At 40.6% G+C, this 21,642-nt stretch overlaps 1 protein-coding gene across 3 annotated transcripts in view; it reads left to right on the plus strand.

Moving 5' to 3' along the window:
- The window catches only part of LOC132404727 (gamma-aminobutyric acid receptor subunit beta-1-like), a 289,132-nt gene that overhangs the window by 239,739 nt on the left and 27,751 nt on the right, over positions 1–21,642 (plus strand). Inside the window, exon 10 of one of the 3 annotated variants that reach the window (XM_059989137.1) lies at positions 15,410–15,427. The exons of the other annotated variants lie outside the window; for them this stretch is intronic. Within the exon in view, the coding sequence (XP_059845120.1) occupies positions 15,410–15,427 (18 nt within the window). The remainder of the gene's footprint in view (positions 1–15,409; positions 15,428–21,642) is intronic. 3 annotated transcript variants of the gene reach the window in all.

The raw sequence follows: 21,642 nt of genomic DNA on the forward strand, positions 1-21,642 counted from the left end.
CTCCTAAATCACCCTGGTACTCCTATACCTTTCAAATCTCTGAATGTGAGACATTTCTCTAATCTGCCTAATTCCACTCCCTCCTGTTGATTCTAGCATGCTCCCTATCTCATCTCCCCTCAGTGATCAGTAGGACTGCGCTTACATTTGTCCACCAGAGATGCTCCATTTCTATCCTCCATGCAACAGTTTACTGTCTTAGGCACACAGCCACAAGGTGCAACTGCTATGAAAATTAGCTTTTTGTGGTTTACAACCTCAGCATGGTATGTGACAAATATAAATTAACATCAAATTTACATGGTTTACATGACAAAATAAGCACAACATTAGTAAATGTTGAAGAGAGAGACAGAAATGTAGTCTGTGGTAGTATGATGGCAATGTGGAAGAAGATATTGTTGAACCTTGAAGTGTGGGTCTCATGTACCTCCTGCCTAATGGCAACATCGGGAAGAGGGCATCGGGAAGATGGTGGGTGCTTCCTAATATGATGAACGTCACTTTACTGGGATATTGCCTCTAGTAAATATCCTCAGTGGCAGGGTCCATGATGGAATTGGCTGAGTCCACTTCCCTCTGAAGCAAATGCATTCCTGTGCATTGGGGTTTCCATGCCAGTCCATGTTGCAAACCAGTCAGAATGCTTTCTACTGTACATCTGCAGAAGTTAGACAGATGCATGTTGCTTCTCCAGGAAACTATTCCTGGATTATGTAGTATTCTTCTTCGTCCTTGTACTGTTGTCTCTCCTGTGCTGTTTCGCTCTTCTTTTTCTTCACAGTGCTTCCAGTAATAACAGAGGAAATTACCGTAAACTCTGGGTCAGAACTCATTTTGCAGAAGTTCATTTGGACTGTGCAATTGCGGCCCAATATGTTTTGAGAGACCTCTTAGGTTAATTAGCTCTCAAAAAAAAGGGGAAATGATTGAGAGTGGGGGTGTAGCGGAGATGGCCCAGTTGTATTAGTTTATATAATCTCCTCCATTTGAGATTATTTTAACTTGGCCTTTGCAGACCTATACCATTCCTTAGGTGAGTTGAAGAGATATCAAATGTAAAGATAAATGGCAGACTGAAATTATTTAAACAAGTAGGTTAAATAGGTTAACAACTTGTCTTAAAATTAAGAGATCAATGATGAATGAACATATTAAGCCTTTGCTATGATAATCACCAACAGTCTATTCTGTATAAGATTTATTTCCTTCCACTGGGAACTAAGATTATATATGATGGTCACCGAGGTCTCACACAATGTTAGTCACTCAGGAGAAGAGAAGCTGAGCTTTCAGCCTATCCCCTAGCCCGCCACCAGTCAAATGGTGGTCTCTACTGATAATTGTTAGCATTTATATTTCTCAGCTCCAACAACCCAAGTTTAGTCCTGACCTCAGATGCTGTCTGCCTAGAGGTTATGTGCTCTTGCTAAAGCTGCGGCATGCAGGTTGATGAGTTAGTTATCCTTGATATGTAAATGAGGGGTAGGATCTGAAGAGAGTTTAGAAGAACATGGGGAGAATAAACTGGGATAGATGCTTGATGTTTGGTGCAAACTCAGTGTTGCTGAGCTGTGCTATGACTACACTCAGAGGTCACTTTATTAGGGTGCACATGTACACCTGCTTCTCAATGCAAATATCTAATCAGCAATCAGCCAATCATGCAGCAGCAACTCAATGCATAAAAGCATGCAGGCATGGTCAAAAGGTTCAGTTGTTGCTCAGATCAAACATCAGAATGTGGAAGAAATATGAGCTACGTGTTTTTGACCGTGGAATGATTGTTGGTGCCAGATGATATGGTTTGAGTACAGGCTGTCCCTGGGTTACAAATGAGTTCCGTTCCTGAGTCCGTCTTTAAGTCAGATTTGTATGTAAGTCGGAACACGTACATCCGGTATTATTTAGTGTCAGTTAGTAAATGTTTGACTTAGAATATAGTATATATTTTACATTTCTATGCATATAAAACACTCAAAAAACATGTGTATTTCAATAATTAAACCACTGCGTTGCTTAGTAATAATTGTAGCTTTCATCGGGGCAGGGCCTTTCACATGCTCCATTATTCTCACTTTATCCTTTAAAATTGTTCTGATCATTGACCGACTGTAGCCTAACACTTTTCCAATGACTGATGGCATTTCACCTCTTTCTGATCGCTTTCCATTTTATTTTCAATCGCAATTGTTTTCCATCAAGGGAACAGAAAACTGCAGATTCAGCAGCAGCCATGGGCGGTGTGTCCTCTGCTCCCCCGGGTCCTAAATTCCACCTGCACTGAGCCAGGTTAAATGGGACAAGTAGGGGCGGTGCTGACTGGAAAAGGGAGGGTCAGGGTGAATCTTGCTAAAAAATATTTAAGACAAATACAAAGTTACACACTCAACACAGTGTTAACAGCAACAACTTAAAATGGCAGATGGTGTCATGATCTGACTTAAAATGGAGGACAGCGTTCTCCTTCCTCGGTTCGTAAGTACGAGTTGTTTGTAAGTCCGACGTTCATAACTTGGGGACTGCCTGTATCTCCCGATCTCCTGGGACTGTCCCACACAACAGTCTCTGGAGTTCACAGAGAATGGTGACAAAAACAGTTTGTGAGAAAAACACTTTGTTAATAAGGTCATTCAGAGGAGAATGGCCAGACTTCTTCAAGCTGACAGGGAGGTGACAGTAACTTAAGTAACCATGTGTTACACCAGTGGTGTACAGAAGAGCATCTCTGAATACACAACATTTCAAACTTTGAAGTGGGTTGGCTACTGCTGCAGAAGATAATGAACAAACATTCAGTGGCCCCTGTATAAGATGCAGAAGGTACCTAATAAAGTGGCTACTGACTGCAGTGCCATGAGATCTTTCATGTCTTCTTGAGAGAGCAGAAGGAAGCCCAGTTTAGTATAGCATCTACAAAAAAAGTCACTTCCAGCAGTTTTAGTCTCCTCCTCAATATGCTACAACTAGTAGTGGATCAGGACCTGGGTTCTTTGAGAGGGATCATGGTTGGATATTGGGGTCAAAGAATCAGAATCTGTATCATGTCTATTATCACTGACTTCTTTAACACAAAATTTGTTATTTTGCTGCAGGAGTACAGTGCAAGTACATACTACTATAAATTATGAAATAAATAGTGCAAAAAAAGGAATAATGAGGTTCATGGACCGTTGAGAAATCTGGTGGCAGAGGAAAATCAGCTGTCCCTATATATTTAAATGTATGTCTTCAGACAGTTGTATCACTCTCTTGGTGGTAGTAATGCGAAGAGGTCATGTCCTGGCTCATGAGGGTCTATATGATCAATACCACCTTCCTAAGGCCTCACCTTTAGAAAATGTCCTTGTTGATGCAGAGGTTGTGCTCTTGCGACCCTATACATCAGAACCTCCACATCAGGCTGTGTATGCAATCAGTTAGAATGAATGCATTCTTCTTGGGCCTCCTGCCAGATACAGGTATCAATTTGAACCAATGTTTTGATGACAAATTCTACCATCTTCATCAGGGATGATGCCTGGGTATATCAGGACCGGGGGTATTTATAACCCCATCATCTGTCTCTCCTGATTGATTAGTCCTCATCCAATCAGGTTTCAGCTGTCCCACCTTGTTTACTATCGAATTCCAGTTCTTACTTAGAGCAAGACCTTCGTCTTTGTTAAAATTCTTTTCCTCTAGTTTTATTTCAATGGCTTCCTTCACCCAGACAGTCCCAAAAGCCATTGGCATAGCAGGAGTTTTGTGCCATCAAAGTCAGTCCTATGGCCATTGTGACTGCAATATTCTGCTACCCTAGATTTCTCCAGGTAACTCAAACAGATCTCCTTGATGCAGGGTTCCACCGTGCATCCTGTCTGGCTGATATACACTGCTCCACGTTCACAGGGAGTCCCAAGTCATCTTTGACCCACATAGCTATCTTAGGGGTTTGTGGATGGTATTAATCCAGTATCATGACAATCCATCCAGAAACAATGGAAGTAAAGGGAAGGCAGGTGGTAGCAACGGGTTCCTCCTTGTTAGGCTTCCTGGTTTTTCCATCGGCCCATTTAAAGCCCCGATTGATTTCCCTTCATCTTGTAGCCATTCTGTAGAAAACCACTCAAACAGACTTATACCTCAACAATAACAGCCACCGTCGCAGCTCCCGATGTAGAGCGGTTCTTTCTACTTTGATTAACAGGGCAAAATAAGATGATTATGCATGATGATCCTACAGAATGGTTACAAGGTGAAGGAAGTCAACTCAAGGACCAATAGACTCTCACTTATCATCGGGGGGGGGGGGGGAAGAGAGAGAGATTGCTTGAGTGCAGGGGCCTTCTATAGACAGCGACATAAACTGCCTGCTCTCTCAATGTTTCAGTCTCCCGTGATGCTTTAGTCAGTGACATCAGTGAGAAATCAGGTCATCTACAAGGCCACACCCAAAGGCTTACATCTTCCAGGCCACACCTGGAAGTATCGAAACGCCAGGCTGCTCAAGTGAGTCCGAGAGTGAGAACCCACTGTCTGTGAAAAACCATAGTTTGAGCTGCAGCTGTAGATCACAGACTCCGACAGGACCCCAGCCCTTTTGAAAAAAAAAAGACATGAGAAGAGAAGAATAAACTGTTTCAAGGATGAACTGGAAGAAGTCACCCAGGTTTGGAAAATCCATCTTTAGCTCCTCCCACTCCAAATATATCGAAGAGAAAAGTAAGGACTATTCTCTCACTCTCGGTGCATGGGATTGGACAGAGTCAATACCGACAGGCGTCAGAGGTGAACTGCTGTAATAGGGAGAGAGTTAGCTTGATATTATATCAATATCACAGCCCAAAGTGAGACCCAGCATTCAGGAGAGGCAAATTTTGTGAAAGAGGTGCAAGGTAAGTATTATTTTTGAGTGGAAAAGGAATTCAGGACCACCGAGGGGGACTGGGTGGATTTGCAGTAAAGATGGAGATCTCTGGCAAACTTGCTGGGTGTCCAAAGGGCTCATGACCATGAAATCCCACCTGATGCATGGCAGGAAGCATGTCTCCCCATTCACGTTACACCCCAACCATGATCAACCCAGATGATATCAAGAATAAGTTCTATGAAGAACTGCACTCAGTTGTTGCCACTGTTCGAAAAGAAGACAACCTTATCATTCTTGGTGACTTCATGGCACGAGTGGGCTCTGACAGCACCTCCTGGGATGGGATCATCAGGAAATACAACACTGGCCGGTGCTTCAGCAATGGTCTTCGACAACTCCAGACTTATGCTGGAAGTAAGTTGTCGATCACTGACACTGCTTCCACCTTCCCACCGATAACAGAACTTTGTGGATGCATCTCCGCTCTAAGCACTGGCCTTTACTTGACCGCATCATGGCCAGGAAGAGAGACAGGAAGGATGCAAGGGTGAGAAAGTCTATGTGCAGTGCTGAATGCTGGACAGACCACCATCTCATCGTTTCTAAAATGAGCATCCATATCCATACCCCAACAGAGTCCCACAGGGAAAGAAAGTCCTGAGTTGGCTGAACATCTGCAAGCTGGAAAGAAGCAATTTTTTTTTGTTGACACTCTGGAAAACTACGTAAGCTCACCTCTCTGCATACTCAGAATTTGGAAGGTGCTTGGTCAACCCTTTGGGAGCTGATCAACGACACTGCTGCAGTGGTTCTGGGGCTTGCTACCAGAAAGCACAAGGACAAGCACACTGAACTCTGTGCCAACATCAAACAATTGCTAGTTGAGAAACATCATCTTCACAAAGCTCTCCTCAGAGACTCTAAGTCCACCTCAGAGAAGGATGCCTTCAATAACATCGGAAGGACTGTACAACACAGATGCAGGAGTATGAGCGAAAAAAGCTGATGAGATCCAGGCATATGCAGAGAGTTACAATTTAAAGAACTTTGCCGCTGCATTGGAAGAAGTATATGCCCACATCATCAGGATCAGCGCCTCCCCTTTGTGCTGATGGGAACATGTTGATCATGAACAAAGAGGAAACCCTTCATAGGTCGGCTGAGCACTTTAACAGAGTTGTGAATCATCCTTGGACTATAAATGATGAAGCCATTTATCACCTACCCCAAGCACCTATCAGTGAAGCAATGTTGAGCTTAGTCAAGACCTAGAAAGCAAATCATCAGATGCAACACCAGCTGAGGCCAAAAAGGAAGGTGGTAAAGCTCCATCAGCTCTTTTGACTCATGTGGCAGCAAGAGACGATTCCACAGGAATTTAAAGATGCATCCATTATCTACCTGCGTAAGTGAAAGAGAAACTGACATTTTTGCAACGGCTATCAGGGAATATCCTTATTGTCTATCACAGGCAAGATCTTCACCAGGCTTCTTCCCAACTGTCTCATATTACACCTTGACTGGGGTCTCCTAGCAGAGCCACTGTGGATTCCAGAAAGACCGTGGGACTATCGACGTGGTGTTTGCTGCAGGGCAGCTGCTACAAAAATGTCAGGAACAAAATGGATGACCTGCTATGTCGATCTGACTAAAGCCATCAACACTGTTAGTAGAGAGGGTCAGTCTGAGGAAGATCACAGCAAAGAACAGATGCCAAAGTAAATTCATCACCATGGTGCATCAATTCCATGATGGTATGCAAGCCAGAGTTCAGGACAATGTTGAGACATCCGAGCCCTTCCCTGTCTCAAGCAGGGCTACGTCTTGGCACCAACACTATTCAGTCTAGTGTTTTCTGCCATGCCCCCAGAGATGTCGATCAGCATCAGATTCCGTACTGATGGGAAACTTTTCAACTTCAGGATACTCCAAGCAAAAACTAAGGTTATGACAAACATCATCAGAGACTTCCTTTTCCCTGATGACTGTGCCCTCAATGCTGGTTCAAAAGATTATATTGAGTGCTGAGTTGACAAGTTTTATGATGTGTGTCCCAACTGTGGGCTTACCATCAACAATGGAAAGACTGAAGTAATGCATATCTCCAGTTCCAGGGAAATCGTACATTGAGCTAAACATCACAATCAACAGTCAAAGACTCAACCCAGTGAAGAGGTTCACATATCTTGGAAGCAAATTGTCCAAGAGCACCGCCATTAATGATGAAATAAATGCCAGGATCACCAATACAAGTGCAGCCTCTGGCAGACTCTATACCAGTTCTGGACCAGAAGAGGCATAAGTCTACAGATGAAGAAGCTGAAGATGTACAGGGTTATAATACTTCCCACTCTGTGTTATGCTTGCGAAACATGGACAGTATACCAACGGCATGCCAAGGAACTGAACTACTTCCACACAGTCTGCCTCTGAAAACTCCTCAACATTAGGTGCCAAGACAGAATCCCTGACACTGAGGTCCTTACCAAGATGGGACTCCCCAGTACCTACACCATCCCGATGCAGTCCCAGTTACGCTGGGCAGGCCATGTAGCTTATATGCCAGACCTTCGGCTGCCTAAGAGACTGCTTTAAAACGAATACAGAAAGGAAAGCATTCCTGTGGAAGCCAAATAAAATGTTACAAAGACCAACACAAGATGCTGGAAATCCAAAATAACACACGCAAAATGCAAGAACTCAGCAGGTTAGGCAGTATCTATGGAAAGGACTAAAGAGGTGACATTTCAGGCCAAGACCCTTATTCAGGACACAAGGGTATCCAATTAGTATTAAAATAAGAGTGAATCACTCTTGAAAAGTGTCTCTCACCACCTGGATTTCAAAAATTTTATGCAGACTTCAAAAGATTGACGTCATATTTACATAGTGACAGTAGTGACAGTAGTCTTTTGAAATCAAATCATGAAGTAACCAAAAAGTACCAAGTTTTCAAAATTTATAAAGAAACCTACCCAAAGGGAACATAGTAGAATTATGTGAATGGCATAGAAAGCAGGTGAAAAATGAGCTGCAGTAAAATGTTTAAACCTTGATCTTTCTGAATGAATCCCGAATCAGGCATGGTCCTGAATGTTTACATCTTTACAGAAGCCTTTGATTGTTACTTCAGAGTTGAACATCATTTTTCTTGTAAACATTCAAGGGCTTGTCCTTTTCTAACATTTCAAAATTGAAACAACTACATTTCTTGTTTTAATTCTGTTCATTAAGAATTCATTTGCTGCTGTACTAATAAGATATTTGTAAACTGCAAGTTTTTGTCTTCGTTTCCTTCTGAGTGGTACATTGGAAAGATAAAACTGTGGAAAAATCTGTCACCTTGGCATATGGAATCTTAAAAATAACGTATCAAATAGTATGAAGATATATCTGTATAATCTATGCATATATGGAACATCCTTCCAGTCGAGGCAACGCTTCATGTGCGAATCTGTTGGGATCATCTACAGTACTCCATGCTCCTAATGCAGCTTCCTCTGCACCAGTAAGATCTAACAGAAACTAGAGGACTGCTTTGTTGAGTACCTTCACTCCACCTGCAGAAAACCCAATTTCCCGGCGGCCTAGCATTTTAATTCCGATCTCTGTTCCCACTCCGACATGTCAGTTCATGGCCTCCTCTCCTGCCGCAATGAGGCCACTCTCAGGTTGAAGGCTACTCAGATAGAATATGAGGTAATATTCTTCCAACCTGATGGCAAAACATCAATTTCTATAACTTTTGATATTTTTTTCTCCCTCCCCCTTCCTTATTCTTCCATTCCACATTCTGACTCTGCTCTTATCTCTTCTCTTCTCCTCAACTGCCATTAGTGCCCTCTTCCTTCCCTTTCTTCCATGGATCATTCTCCTCTTCTGGCAGAATCATCTCCAGCCCTTTACATTTTCCACCTATCACTTTCTAGTTTCTTTCTTCCTCCCCCACCCACCTGGCTTCACCTATCACCGTCTAGTTTGAAGACCTTCAGCTCCTTTATTATTCTTACTTCTTCCATCTTCCTTCCCAGTCCTGATAAAGTGTCTTGGCCTGAAACATCGAATCATTTGATGCTGCCTCACCTGCTGAGTTTCTCCAGCATTTTGTGTCTCTTTGCACATACTCAGTGTCTCTTGTTAAACATATTTACTATCTTTAATAAAATAGTGAATCTATTTTCACTGTAAATAGCTGGAAGTGTATGAAAGGTTGGTTGAATCATAGATTGTGAACCATGTGCAGTGCTGGTGATAACACCAGAGAGGGTACAGAAAAAATATAGAAGCAAGTAACCAAAGCTAAAGAACTAGTTTGATGAGAGGAGACTGGAAGGACAGGTGTTGTTTGCTTTGGAACAATGGGGTAAAGGGGAAATATATTAGAGGCATATAAAACTGTACAAGGCCTGGATATAGTGAACAGGAAGGTCCTATTTCCTTCATTAATAGTTCAATAATTCAGAACATAGATATAATTAACTGTAAATTCAGAATCTGGGCATCTTGCAGTGAGTGTCTCACCTCCCAATACCTCAAAGACATTCCATCATCTACAAGGCACATGTCAGAGGCATGATGGACTAATTCTCCACTTGCTCTACTAACTCTCAAGAAACTTGACATTATTCTACTTGGTTGTTACAGCAAAGTTCCAAGTAAAGTTTAAAGTTCAAATGAAAAATTATTATCAGAGTACATACATGTCACCACATACAACCATGAGATTCTTTTTCCTGCGGGCATTCTCAACAAATCTATAGAATAGTAACTGCAAACAGGATCAATGAGAGAGCAAGAGCATAGAAGACAACAAACTATTGAAATTGAACAATAAATAAATAGCAATAAATAACAACTGCATGAAATAACAAGATAAGGAGTCCTTAAATTGATTGTGCGAACATCTCAATAGATGAGTGTAATTATCCTCTTTTATTCATGAGCCTGATGGTTGAGGGGTAGTAACGGTTCTTGAACTGATGGTGCAAGTCCTGAGGAACTTGTACCTTCTACCTGATGGCAGCAGTGAGAAAAGAGCATGGCCTGGGTGGTGAGCATCTTTGATGATAGATGCTGCTTTTCTATGACAACATTTCACGTAATGTAGATATGCTCAATGGTTGGGAGGGCTTTACCCGTTATGCACAGGGTCAAATCCACTTCTTTTTGTAGGATTTTACATTCAAAGGCATTAGTGATCCAAAATCAGGCAGTAATGCAGCCAGCCGCCATCCTGAACATCCATTCCCTCTGTTGTGACTATGCTTTACTCTATGTTGTCTACAAAATGCCCTGATCTTTTTGGTTAAGGCCATTCTGACCTCTTCCAAGAAAGTCAAATACAGCTGGACCCTGCACTTCCCCAAGTTGCTAAGCTACCTGACATGAAAACATATCACTGTTCCCTCATTGTAAGTGGATTAAAATACAATTACTCCCTCCCACAACAGTGCTGTGACAGTTCCTCACCAGAAACATTGCCACATTTGAAGAAGCTGGCTAATCAACATCCTCTCGAAGGCCTCACTAACCATGTCCAGATTCTGAATAATAAATAAGAAAAACAGTTATGAAGCTTCACTGAGATTATAGAGCAAGAGCTGGGATATTGAAGTAACCTAAAATATACTTCTGGATGTGATGGGCAATTGCCTACCTTCTATGCCATATATTATTGTGATTCCACAAGTATGGAATTCAGAACCACTGCTTAAAGGCTCAACTGTGTGAAGAAAGAACTCTACCATTGAACTGCCCACTGGAGAGTATAGGAAAATGGGCCCTTTCACACAGTAAATGAAAAGTGAAAAGTAATAAACCATGTTTTAAAATGATGAACTGGCACAGAAATGTCAGGATTAAGCTGGTCCACACATTTTAGAATATAAAACACCTGCTGTTTATATTCTTCAAAGATCTCCAGAAACCTATACTAACCTAATGATGGGGTTGTAAAGAGAGCTTTTGACGCATTGTATTGAGTACCAGAGTTGAGATGTGTTGAAGTTATATAAGACATTAGTGAGGCCTCATTTGTAGTGTTGTGTGTAGTTCTGGTCACTGACCTACAGGAAAGATATTGAAAGTATACAAAGAAAAGTTACAAGGAGGGTTATGGGACTTGAGGTCCGAAGTTATAGGGAAAGGTTGAAAAAGTTGAAGCATTAGAGAATGATGAGGGAGTATGACAGGCACACAAAATTTTGAGGGTTGGGGACTTCCAGTAAGATGGCGATTGTTTATCTGCTCTGAACTTTTGCTCCGTCATTCTCCCTATCTTTGCACTATATGTCTCCATTCTTAAACTTTAGTTATGTATTTTATTAGGTCTCTTTTGCTTGCCTGTGAACACATCTATCTTATAATGGCTACCAAAAGTACTAAAACCGGGAAAAAGGAAACTTCTATGGCTTTGCCGGCTGACATTCTCGCTGCTTTGGAACAGCATCGACAAGATATTTTAAAGGAATTTAGAACTTCTTTCAACCAGCTGGATGTCAAATTGGATCGGATCAACGCTAGAGTGGACGAACATGCTGAACATTTATCTTGCATCGACTCAACTTCTGAAGATTTAAAACACTGAGTTCAATATCTTGAAACTCTCTGCTCCAGCCTAGAGAAGACGAGTTGTAAACTTTTTTCCAAAATGGTGGAACTTGAAAACCGGAGCAGACGTTGCAATCTACGAATTCTTGGTTTGCCAGAGGCCACCGAAAAGGGCTCTTCCATTGAATTTTTTCCTAAGTTTCGCTGTGAGATCTTCGGGAAAGAATTCCTCCCGACTCCACCTGAGCTTGAAAGGGCACACAGGATCTACGTTCCCCGTGCAATTCTGGATTTCCGCCCACGGCCGGTAATTTTGTGCTTTCATCAATACCAGGTGAAAAACCGTTTGATTATGGAGGCACGCCGCAGAGGTACTTTTGCTTTTCAAAATACGGTCATTCATTTTGTGGAGGATTTTGCCCCCCAGGTTCTGAAGATGCGTGCTGAGTTTAAAGGTGTAATGAAAGTGCTTTTTGATCGCGGACTCAGACCCTCCCTTCGAAACGCAGCCGATCTTCGAATTACGCTTACTACTGGAGAATATAAGTGGTTTAAATCAGTGAAGGAGGCTGAGGCATTTGTTGGAAGTCTTCCAGCCATCCTGTCTCCTTTGGAACCCGGTCCGACCTTCTAAAATGGTGGACAAGTACCTCTAGTAGTATAGCTATTTTTTCCGGACTCAGACTTTACTTGAATTACCTAGACATTATCTATTGAAACTCTAAGGGCTGTAGACAATCTCTCCCTGGACTTGGTGCGTTTTTTCTAAATAGATAATCCAAGTTTAATGTTTCCCTGCGGACGTTTAAATTGTACTAGTGTAATCTATTTTATTCTTGTATAAATTTATCTATAGAGATCTACAATTGACTCTAACTTGTTTTGGAGGTTTGGAGTTTTTATTGAAGGCCTCCCTGTTGGTTGATTCATAGTTTAAGTTTTGCTTTTTTTTCTGTAAATGGTTGATAAGTACTCTCTTTGAATCTATAATTTCCACCTTTTCTCCCTCCCTTTTTTCTTCTTTTAATCTTCTATAATTTTTCGCGGGTAGGTTAGTTTTGATTTTCTTCTGATTTTCTTTGTATTAAGTTTTATACTTCTGTTGAAGTTGTTCCTATTTGTAATTATGTTTTCTAGTGCATAAACGAGTTACCATTTGCTATAGTATTTATACAGAACTGTTGTTAACGACACAGAACTGGAAGTCATATTTGGGTTAATTTTTTTGGTAGAGCTAGCTGCTTTTTTTGGTAGCCGTCTAGTTTTGGGTTGCGAGAGTGGGGTGGATTCTCCAGTTCCAACACTGCTCACTGTTTCTTTTGCTTTTCTTTGTTACCCAGGACATGTTTCTGTTTTGATTCTATGGATCTATGTTTACATTTTTGCTCCCAGACTGTTATTGTACTGCTTGACTTTTTATATGCCTGCTGCCTTCTATGCACTAACAATTGATAATGGTTAATACACTTAAATTTGTGAGCTGGAATGTAAAGGGATTGAATCATCCTGTTAAAAGAAGGAAGGTCTTCTCACATATTTACAACTCAAAGCTGACATTGCTTTCCTTCAAGAAACTCATATTCATTGTTTTGATAACTCCCGGCTTTCGTCAAAGTGGGCGGGTCAGCATTTTCATTCATCCTTTGCTGCCAAAGCAAGGCGGGGGGGGGGGGGGGGGGGGGTTCCATCCTTATTAATCAAATATTCCTTTTGAACTCCATAATAAGGTATCTGATACAAATGGCCATTTCATTATTGTTTCTGATAAACTATATAATACTAAAGTTGTACTAGCAAACCTGTATGCCCCCAATTTTGATGATGTTAATTTTTATGAACGTTTTTTCTCCTCTCTACGAGACTTAAACTCATACTCTCTTATACTGGGTGGTGATTTCAATTGTTGATTAGATCCTAACTTGGATCGATCGTCCTCTGTTACTAGACCACCTACTAAATCTGCCTTAGCTATTCAATCTTTTCTCTCTAATTATGGTATCTCTGATATATGGCATTTCCTTCATTCTACTGGGAGAGTTTTTTTTTCACATGTTCACCATACCTTTACTAGAATTGACTACTTCTTACTCGATAAGCAACTAATTCCATTTGTCTATTCTTGTGATTATCAGAGTATACTGATTTCTGACCATGCCCCAATTACTCTGTCTTTAAATTTTCCTGGTCTCCCTCAGAGGAATAAACACTGGCGGTTTGATTCGACTTTATTATCGGATGATGATTTTCTAAAATTTATTAAGGATCAGATAACCTTTTATTTTAACACCAATACATCACCTGAAGTGTCATTCCAGATTGTCTGGGATGCCATGAAAGCATATTTGAGGGATCAAATAATCTCCTATACAGCAAATCTTAATAGAAAGTCCTGTGCAGATCGATTAGACCTCATTAATCAGATTAAAGAATTGGATCAACTGTATGCTCAAACTAGGAATCCTGAACTATACAAGAAGCGTGTAGAACTTCAAACTAAACTTAATCTTCTGTCCACCCAACCTGTCGAACGCCAACTTCTTGAAAGTAAGAGTCACTTTTATATTCATGGTGACAAATCTGGTAAATTTCTAGCCAATCAATTGAGGCGTTCCAAAGCCAAACAACATATTACAAAGATCCGGAAGGAGAATGGAGACTTTACTTCGGATCACTTAGAAACCAATGACGCATTTAAGAATTTCTTTTCTCGACTTTATTCCTCTGAATCTTTGAATGACAATATCTCTGTTGATAATTTTTTAAATAATCTGAATATTCCTTCGCTTTCATCTGATTTTAAAGCCAAACTTAATGCGCATATATCATCAGAAGAAATATCTATTGCAATTTCTGCATTGTCTTCAGGGAAATCTCCTGGACCTGATGGGTTCCCCGTAGAATTTTATAAATCATTCTCTTCACTTCTTTCTCCTCAGTTATTCTCAGTATTATCTGACTCGTTTAATTATGGCAAATTGCCATCCTCTTTTAATGAGGCATCTATTATTCTTTTATTAAAAAAGGGTAAAGACCCAACAGAGTGTTCCTCGTATAGGCCGATTTCTTTGTTTAATGTTGATGTTAAAATCTTGGCCAAAGTTTTGGCTTATAGATTAGAAACTGTTATTCCCTCTATTATTTCTGAGGATCAAACTGGTTTTATTAAAAACCATCTTCCTTTTTTTTAACATTTGGCATTTATTTAACATTTTATATTCACCTCCAACTGGGATTCCTGAATATGTTATTTCCCTCAATGTGGAGAAAGCATTCGATCGTATAGAGTGGAACTACCTTTTTGCAGTTTTAGAAAAATTTGACTTCGGTTAAAGTTTTATCTCTTGAATCAAATTGCTGTATTTGTGTCCTACTGTCTCTGTTTTAACTAATTTTCAGAAGTCCCAGTTATTTAACCTCAAACATGGCACCCGTCAGGGATGCCCTTTAGGTCCCTTTCTCTTTGATTTGGCTATAGAACCTTTGGCGTTAGCATTTCGAAATTGTCCTGAATTGACCGGGATTTGGAGAGGGGGTATTGAGCATAAAGTTTCTCTTTATGCTGATGACTCATTACTTTTTCTTTCAAATCCGTCTACATCCTTACCGCCAATGATTTCACTTCTTGACCAGTTTAGCCAGTTCTCTGGATATAAACTTAATTTACATAAGAGCAAACTTTTCCCAATTAATAAAGAAGCACAAGAATTAACATGTCGTGATCTCCCTTTTAAAGTAGTTCATAATCAATTTACTTATCTTGGGATTACAGTCACAAGGAAGCTTAAAGATCTCTTTCGTGAAAATTTTGCCAATCTTTCATATACTATTAAACAGAGTCTGTTACAATGGTCACCTCTATCTATGTCTTTGGTAGGTCGTACTAATGTTGTTAAAATGTATGTTCTCCCTAAACTTTTATATTTATTTCAATCAATCCCAATTTTTATTCCTAAATCTTTTTTTGATTCCTTAGACTCTATTATTTTGTCATATCTGTGGAAGAATAAGCGCTCTAGAATTAATAAAGTTTATCTCCAAAAATCTAAAAAAGTGGGTGGCATGGCTTTACCTAACTTTCGTTTATATTATTGGGCAGCCAATATACATTGTGCTACCTTTTGGTCTTTTTTCCATGGCCAACCCGAGTGCCCTAATTGGGTGGCAATGGAGTTGAGCTCCACTAAAGAATTATCTATCTCTGCACTTCTTGGCTCTGCACTCCCTAGTAGTTTGTCCAGATTAATAGTTAATCCTCTTGTTAGACACACTTTGCGTATATGGGCTCAATTTAGGAAATTTTAAGGTTTCCATGGTTTTTCCTTTTCTAGCCCTATCTTACATAATCAGCTTTTTTTTTACCTACTACATATGACTCAGCATTCCATGATTGGTCTAGGAAGGGCATTAGACATTTTGAAGATCTTTTTATTGATAATCGCTTTGCTTCTTTTCAACAGCTTTCTGCTAAGTTCAATCTACCCAATGCTCATTTTTTTAGATATCTCCAAATTAGACACTTTATCATTCTTTTAATTCCCAACTTCCCTGAAATGCGTGAGAAAAATGTCATGGACTTATTTCTTTCTATTATCCACTAGGTAAAGGTTTAATATCATTTATTCGTGATAAATTAGCAGCCTTATGACATGCCCCTGTGGATAAAATTAAAATGGCATAGGAGCATGATTTAAATACCTCCTTATCTGATGAGACTTGGGACCCGATTGTCAAATCGGTTAACTCAACTTCTCTTTGTGCTCGCCATTGCCTTTTACAGTTTAAGATTGTTCATAGAGCCCATATGTCTAAATCTAAATTATCTCGATTTTACCCTAACATTAATCCGCTTTGCGGTAAATGCAAAAGGGGCGAGGCCTCTCTCATTCATATGTACTGGTTTTGTCCTAGCTTGGAGAAATTTTGGAAAGATGTCTTCATAACGCTATTGTATATTCTGAATCACCACCTAGAACCTAACCCTTTAATTGCTTTGTTCGGTTTCTGGGGTGAGACAGATTTACGTCTGAGTTCGACTAAGTGTCAAATATTATCTTTTGCCTTTTTCCTGGCTAGACGTTTAATTCTCCTTAAATGGAGAGATGTTGCCCTACCCATGCATGCTCAATGGCTTACCGATATTATGGCCTGCTTAGACCTTGAAAAACATTCATTATTCAGTTCTTAATTCGGATATAAAGTTCTGTAAGGTCTGGGGACCTTTTATTGTGTACTTTCATAACCTTCCTCTTGACTAAGGTTTTTTTTTCGGTCCCTTGCTTTCAGCTCCTTTTTTTTTTGGTAGTAGGCATTAATATCTTCTGTTGCTAAGTGTATTTACAGTTTTGGGGGTTTGATTGTCCTGATTTATATTGTGTTGTGGCTGGTCTGGAGTTTTTTTTGTTGCGGGGCTTGGGGAGGATACTAATTTTACATGTCTTCAATTTGGGTGCTTTTTCAATTATCTTTCTTTGTACCATATTATTATTGTATGTTTATTTTTGCACTGTATCAATGTTCTTCATTTTGATCTGGGTTTTTTTATCTGTAGCTATGTAGAAAATATATAAAGAAACTAATAATAAATAAAAAATTTTGAGGGTTACACAGTAAATAGGGTAAACACAAACAAACTATTTCCTCTGAGATTGGGTGAAACTAGAACTAGAGGTGATAGATTAAGTGTAAAAGGTGAGATAATTAAGAGGAACATGGGGGGAACTTCTGCACTCAGAGGGTAGTGAGAGCATGGAACGAGCTGCCAAAGGAAGTGGTGGATGTGGGATTGATTTTGAAGTTTGAATAATTACGTGGATGGGAACAATACGGAGGGCAAATATTCAGGTGCAGATCAATGAGAATAGGCAGAATAATAGTTTAGCACGATCTAGTTGAGCCGAAGGGCCTGTTTCTGCCTGGTAGTACCCTATGACTCTGAGCTATTCAGAAGTCACTATGTCAAATCCACTCCATCCAAAACTTTTCCCTTCCAAATGAATAAAATTACAGTTTGTTCTTCTGTGACTCATCTTGCTTGCCTGTCCTTGATTTAAAATTTCTAATTTCAAATGGCCAAGTCTTGAATCCCTATAAATATCACAAGCACAATCTCTGAGCCAGATCCTCGCACTGCCTCAGAATAAATCTGAAAAATCTGATTTACCTGGATATATCTGTTTGCCATTCATCTTTAATGCAGATAAAGTTAATTCAGGTTTAAATAATTTTCACAGAATGGCTGTCAACTGCAAGGAGCAATGCACTAAATAGTTTATTTTGTTGAGTCATCAACAGCAGAGAGATGATTAACTGTGTACCTTTATCTCCTTTCTAAACAATTGCTGCTTCTAGAATGTTAGCTTTTCCCAAAGCTATTAGATTCTGTGAAGCAAGAAGTGATGTTTATTCTGATGCAGATACCTTGTCTGTGGCCATGTTTGTGATCATTAAATAATAATTTGAAGTTATGTTACAAGTCAGAATCAGAATAAGAATCAGGTATTTTTTGCCACTGACATAAATCATGAAATGTGTTGTTTTATGGCAGTACAGTACAGGTAAAACAAATTACTATCATAACAAAGTAAATAAATGGTGCAAAAGACAAATGTGAGGTAGTGCTCATGAGATCATGGACCATTAAGAAATCTGATGGCAGAGGGGTAGAAGCTATTCCTAAGTGTGGATCTTCAGGCTCATGTACCTCCTCCCTAATAGTAGCAATGAGAAGAGGGCATGTTCCAAATGGTGGGGGTCCTTAATGGTTGATGCTGCCTTCTTGAAGCTCCTCATTTTGATGAAGTCCTCGATGATGGGGAGGCTTGTGCCTGAGGTGGAACTGGTTGAGTCAGCAACCCTCTGCACCCTCTCAATCCTATGCATCAGTGCTTCCATACCAGACAAATGCAACATTTTATGGTTCATTTATAGATACTTCCTAGTCCTTGGAGGGATACAAATAGTAGACTACTAAATGCATACTTCACGTCAGGAGACTGAATTACAGCATACAACATTTTGAACAATCGTCCCACTTGTTCACTCTCAGTAAAACAGCCCACCCCAATCCCACATCCTCTTTATGCGACTGAGGGAGACATTACAGACTCCTCGCACCTTTTTAGGAGTTAGCACTATCCCAGGGATTCCCAAGTACTACTGGTAACCCTATAGCCTAGGCAGACTAATGTACCCAACATATATTTAATTATTTTTATTTTTCTTATGAGCTTTCCAATTAAATAACCTCAACTTTATTAACAGTCAATTGATCATCAGGGGTTTGCACAGTTTGGGGTGAAAACTACTCTAATAGACCCACGTGAGGCAGTTGTTTGGAAAAACCAAAATTCATTACACTTAATAAAGATTTTACATTAAATGAAGCTGTTGTTTCGTTACCTGCAAAGGAAGCAAACAAAGATTTTATTAAATGAAACTGTGAAGCTGACAATAAGTAGGTACCTTAAGGCAAGCATTTTTCCTTGTTTTGTTTCATGCTAATGTATGTTAGCTAGAACACCATTCACTTTAGAGTTATCACTCAGATTATGCTGTAGACATTTTTAAAATTAAAGACCCTCAGGGAGCCTGCATTTAAAAACAAGGCTGATCTTTGCAGAAATTACAAATACTGACTCTATCCAACTCAAAGCTTTGAAGGTATAATTGATTATAAATTCTGATCGGGACTGTTTTCCATAGTGATGCCAATTAAGAAGATTTTTTTCCTTTTCTTTGGTAGAGATAAAACAGCTTGAGCTCAAATTTGGAAAAAAAATACATAGATTATTTATGCATCATTTTTTCTTTTTTTATTTCTTATGTATTTTGTAACTTTGTTGCTTGAGTTCTTCCTGATAAAATAATCAGTGTGATGCGTGCTCTCATTACTTGATGGAATCTCACTCTAATGAGGAATATTTCACTGGAGCAAATGCTGCTAGAATTCTGTTCAGAATAATATCTAACACTCCAGTGCATTCACATTCTTCATCACCACGGCTACTAAGCAACAAGAGCACTCAGTCACAAAGGCATCAAAGACCATGAAAATCTATTTTTGATCTTTCCAAATAAATATAAATGAAGCCTGCAGTCCATCAATTGTCAAACAAAGGCTGAAGAAACTTTCCAACATTTAGAAGCTAAAATGATGTGCTCACTGTTTTGAAAATCCTTTAAAAATCATTATTACAGAGGTGCTACTACCACCAAAAGGTAAAGGAGAAAGTAGTGAAGATGTTTCTCCTGGTACTGTCAGGTTTGCACCTGTAGGCTCCTGCCAGTCTCCACATAATTAACAGGAGTCACCTGCCACTCATTTCCAGTGCATCACCTGCAGCCTATTTAAACCCTGTACACATCTACAATCCTTGTTCATTCATTCAAACTGGCAAACTGGCCAACCTCAACCAATTACTCCTAGCCTTCAGTGTCCATGTTTTCTCTTGTTTTGTGGCTCTTCATGGCTTGTTGTTTTGCAGTTTACTTCTAAAGTTATTGCTCATTGCTGAATCATCTCTGCTGCTCCACATTTGGGTCAAGCCCCTCCACATGACCTGACAGGATGTATAACCCAGCCGAGAGTGCTCACCTAAAGGAAGTCATCCATCGACATGAGCGCACAATCCAGAAGCAGCAGGACATCAGTGACCATCTGCTCACCATCATCTTCAAACTCTCCACCTTGACACAGAAACCCCATGACTTTCAACCTCCTCCTTCAGAGCCCCGAGCTCTGGTGCCTGAACGTTTCGATGGATTCCTCCATCCAGTGCTGCAGCTTCCTCCCCCAGTGCATCTTACACTTCAAGTTCCAGCCATCTCTGTACATTACAGACTGAGCTAAGATTACCTTTGTCATCTCTCTCATGACTGGGAGAGTACCAGCCCGGGCCACCACTGACTAGAACAATAAAACAGGTACTTACTAAAAACAAGAGGAATTCACTGCTGAGATATGCTGGGATTTTGATCATCCAGGAAGTGGGAGGGAGACAGCAGAATGGATAATTTGTCTATTTATACTCAATGCTGGATTATACTGTGGATTTCAGGACCCTCACAGTGGAATGTGGCTGAAATGCAGAAGCACTCCTGGCCTATCACCATCATGGTCTCTTGGAACACTTGAAAAATGAGCTGTCTACCCAAGTGATGTCCACCGACCTCAAAAGCCTTATCACTCTGCCCCTCCAAATTGAACAGCATCTTATCAAAGAACCTTCCAGCTCATCAGCCAGAATCACAGTTCCATTCTTTCTAAGGCTGCAGGACCCATGCAGTTACCATAATTCCCCAAGAGCATGAGCGTTGGTGAAGCACCAACTTGTGTGCTTACTGAGGAGCAGCCAATCATCCATGCATCAAATGCACACTGCTTCTGGGAAAATGGCACCACCAAATTGAGACAAGCGGCCTTCAATCTGCTAAATTCCTCCATCCCCTCATTTCAGCACAATAGACTGATTCAGTCTCTCTGTTGTCCTCCACCACCATTCCACCTCACTCCCCCCACCCCACACCCCAGCTCTATGCACACAGGAAACTCTGGTGAATTCTGGCACAACAGGCAACTTTCTGGACTCTGTGTGTACAGCTTGGACTCCATACTGAGCCTGCCTCCCAGCCCGTCTGCATCACACCCATTGACAGCTGTCCCTTGGGATCAGGGATGGTCAGAGTGCGCACACAGTCTGTACACATCAGGGAGCACCACGGGTCCATCCAATTCCTCTTATCAACTCACTCAACACTACTCTCGTCTTGGGTTACCTCTGACTGTCCGTTCACGATGCTCACTTTGCCTGGTCATCTGGTGCACTGCTGAGTTGGGTCACAGAATACTTGGCAGACAGCTTGTCACAATAGTTCAACCCAGCAGAAACAGAGATTGACCATCAGCCCATCATTCCATCCTTGCCCTGGTCATCTCAGACCTTGAGAACCAGATCTGCCAGGCCCTACAGCATGAGCCTGTTCTGACCAACACACCTAACAAACGCATGTACCTGCCAGCAGCCATGTGCTCTGAGGCACTCCACTGGGCCCAGTTCTCACTCCTCTCCCGCCATCCAGGTCATGAAAGACCCTGAACTTTCTACTCAGTCAGTCCCGGTGGCCCAACATGATCATAGATGTATGTCAGTTCATCACTGCCTGCCCTCAATGTGTTCAGTCCAATTCCTCCGAACAGTGGCCACATGGGCCTCAATGCCCATTGTCCCACATAGCCATGGATT

This window comes from Hypanus sabinus, chromosome 14 (assembly GCF_030144855.1).
Source record: "Hypanus sabinus isolate sHypSab1 chromosome 14, sHypSab1.hap1, whole genome shotgun sequence".
In the NCBI taxonomy this organism is placed as follows: domain Eukaryota; kingdom Metazoa; phylum Chordata; class Chondrichthyes; order Myliobatiformes; family Dasyatidae; genus Hypanus; species Hypanus sabinus.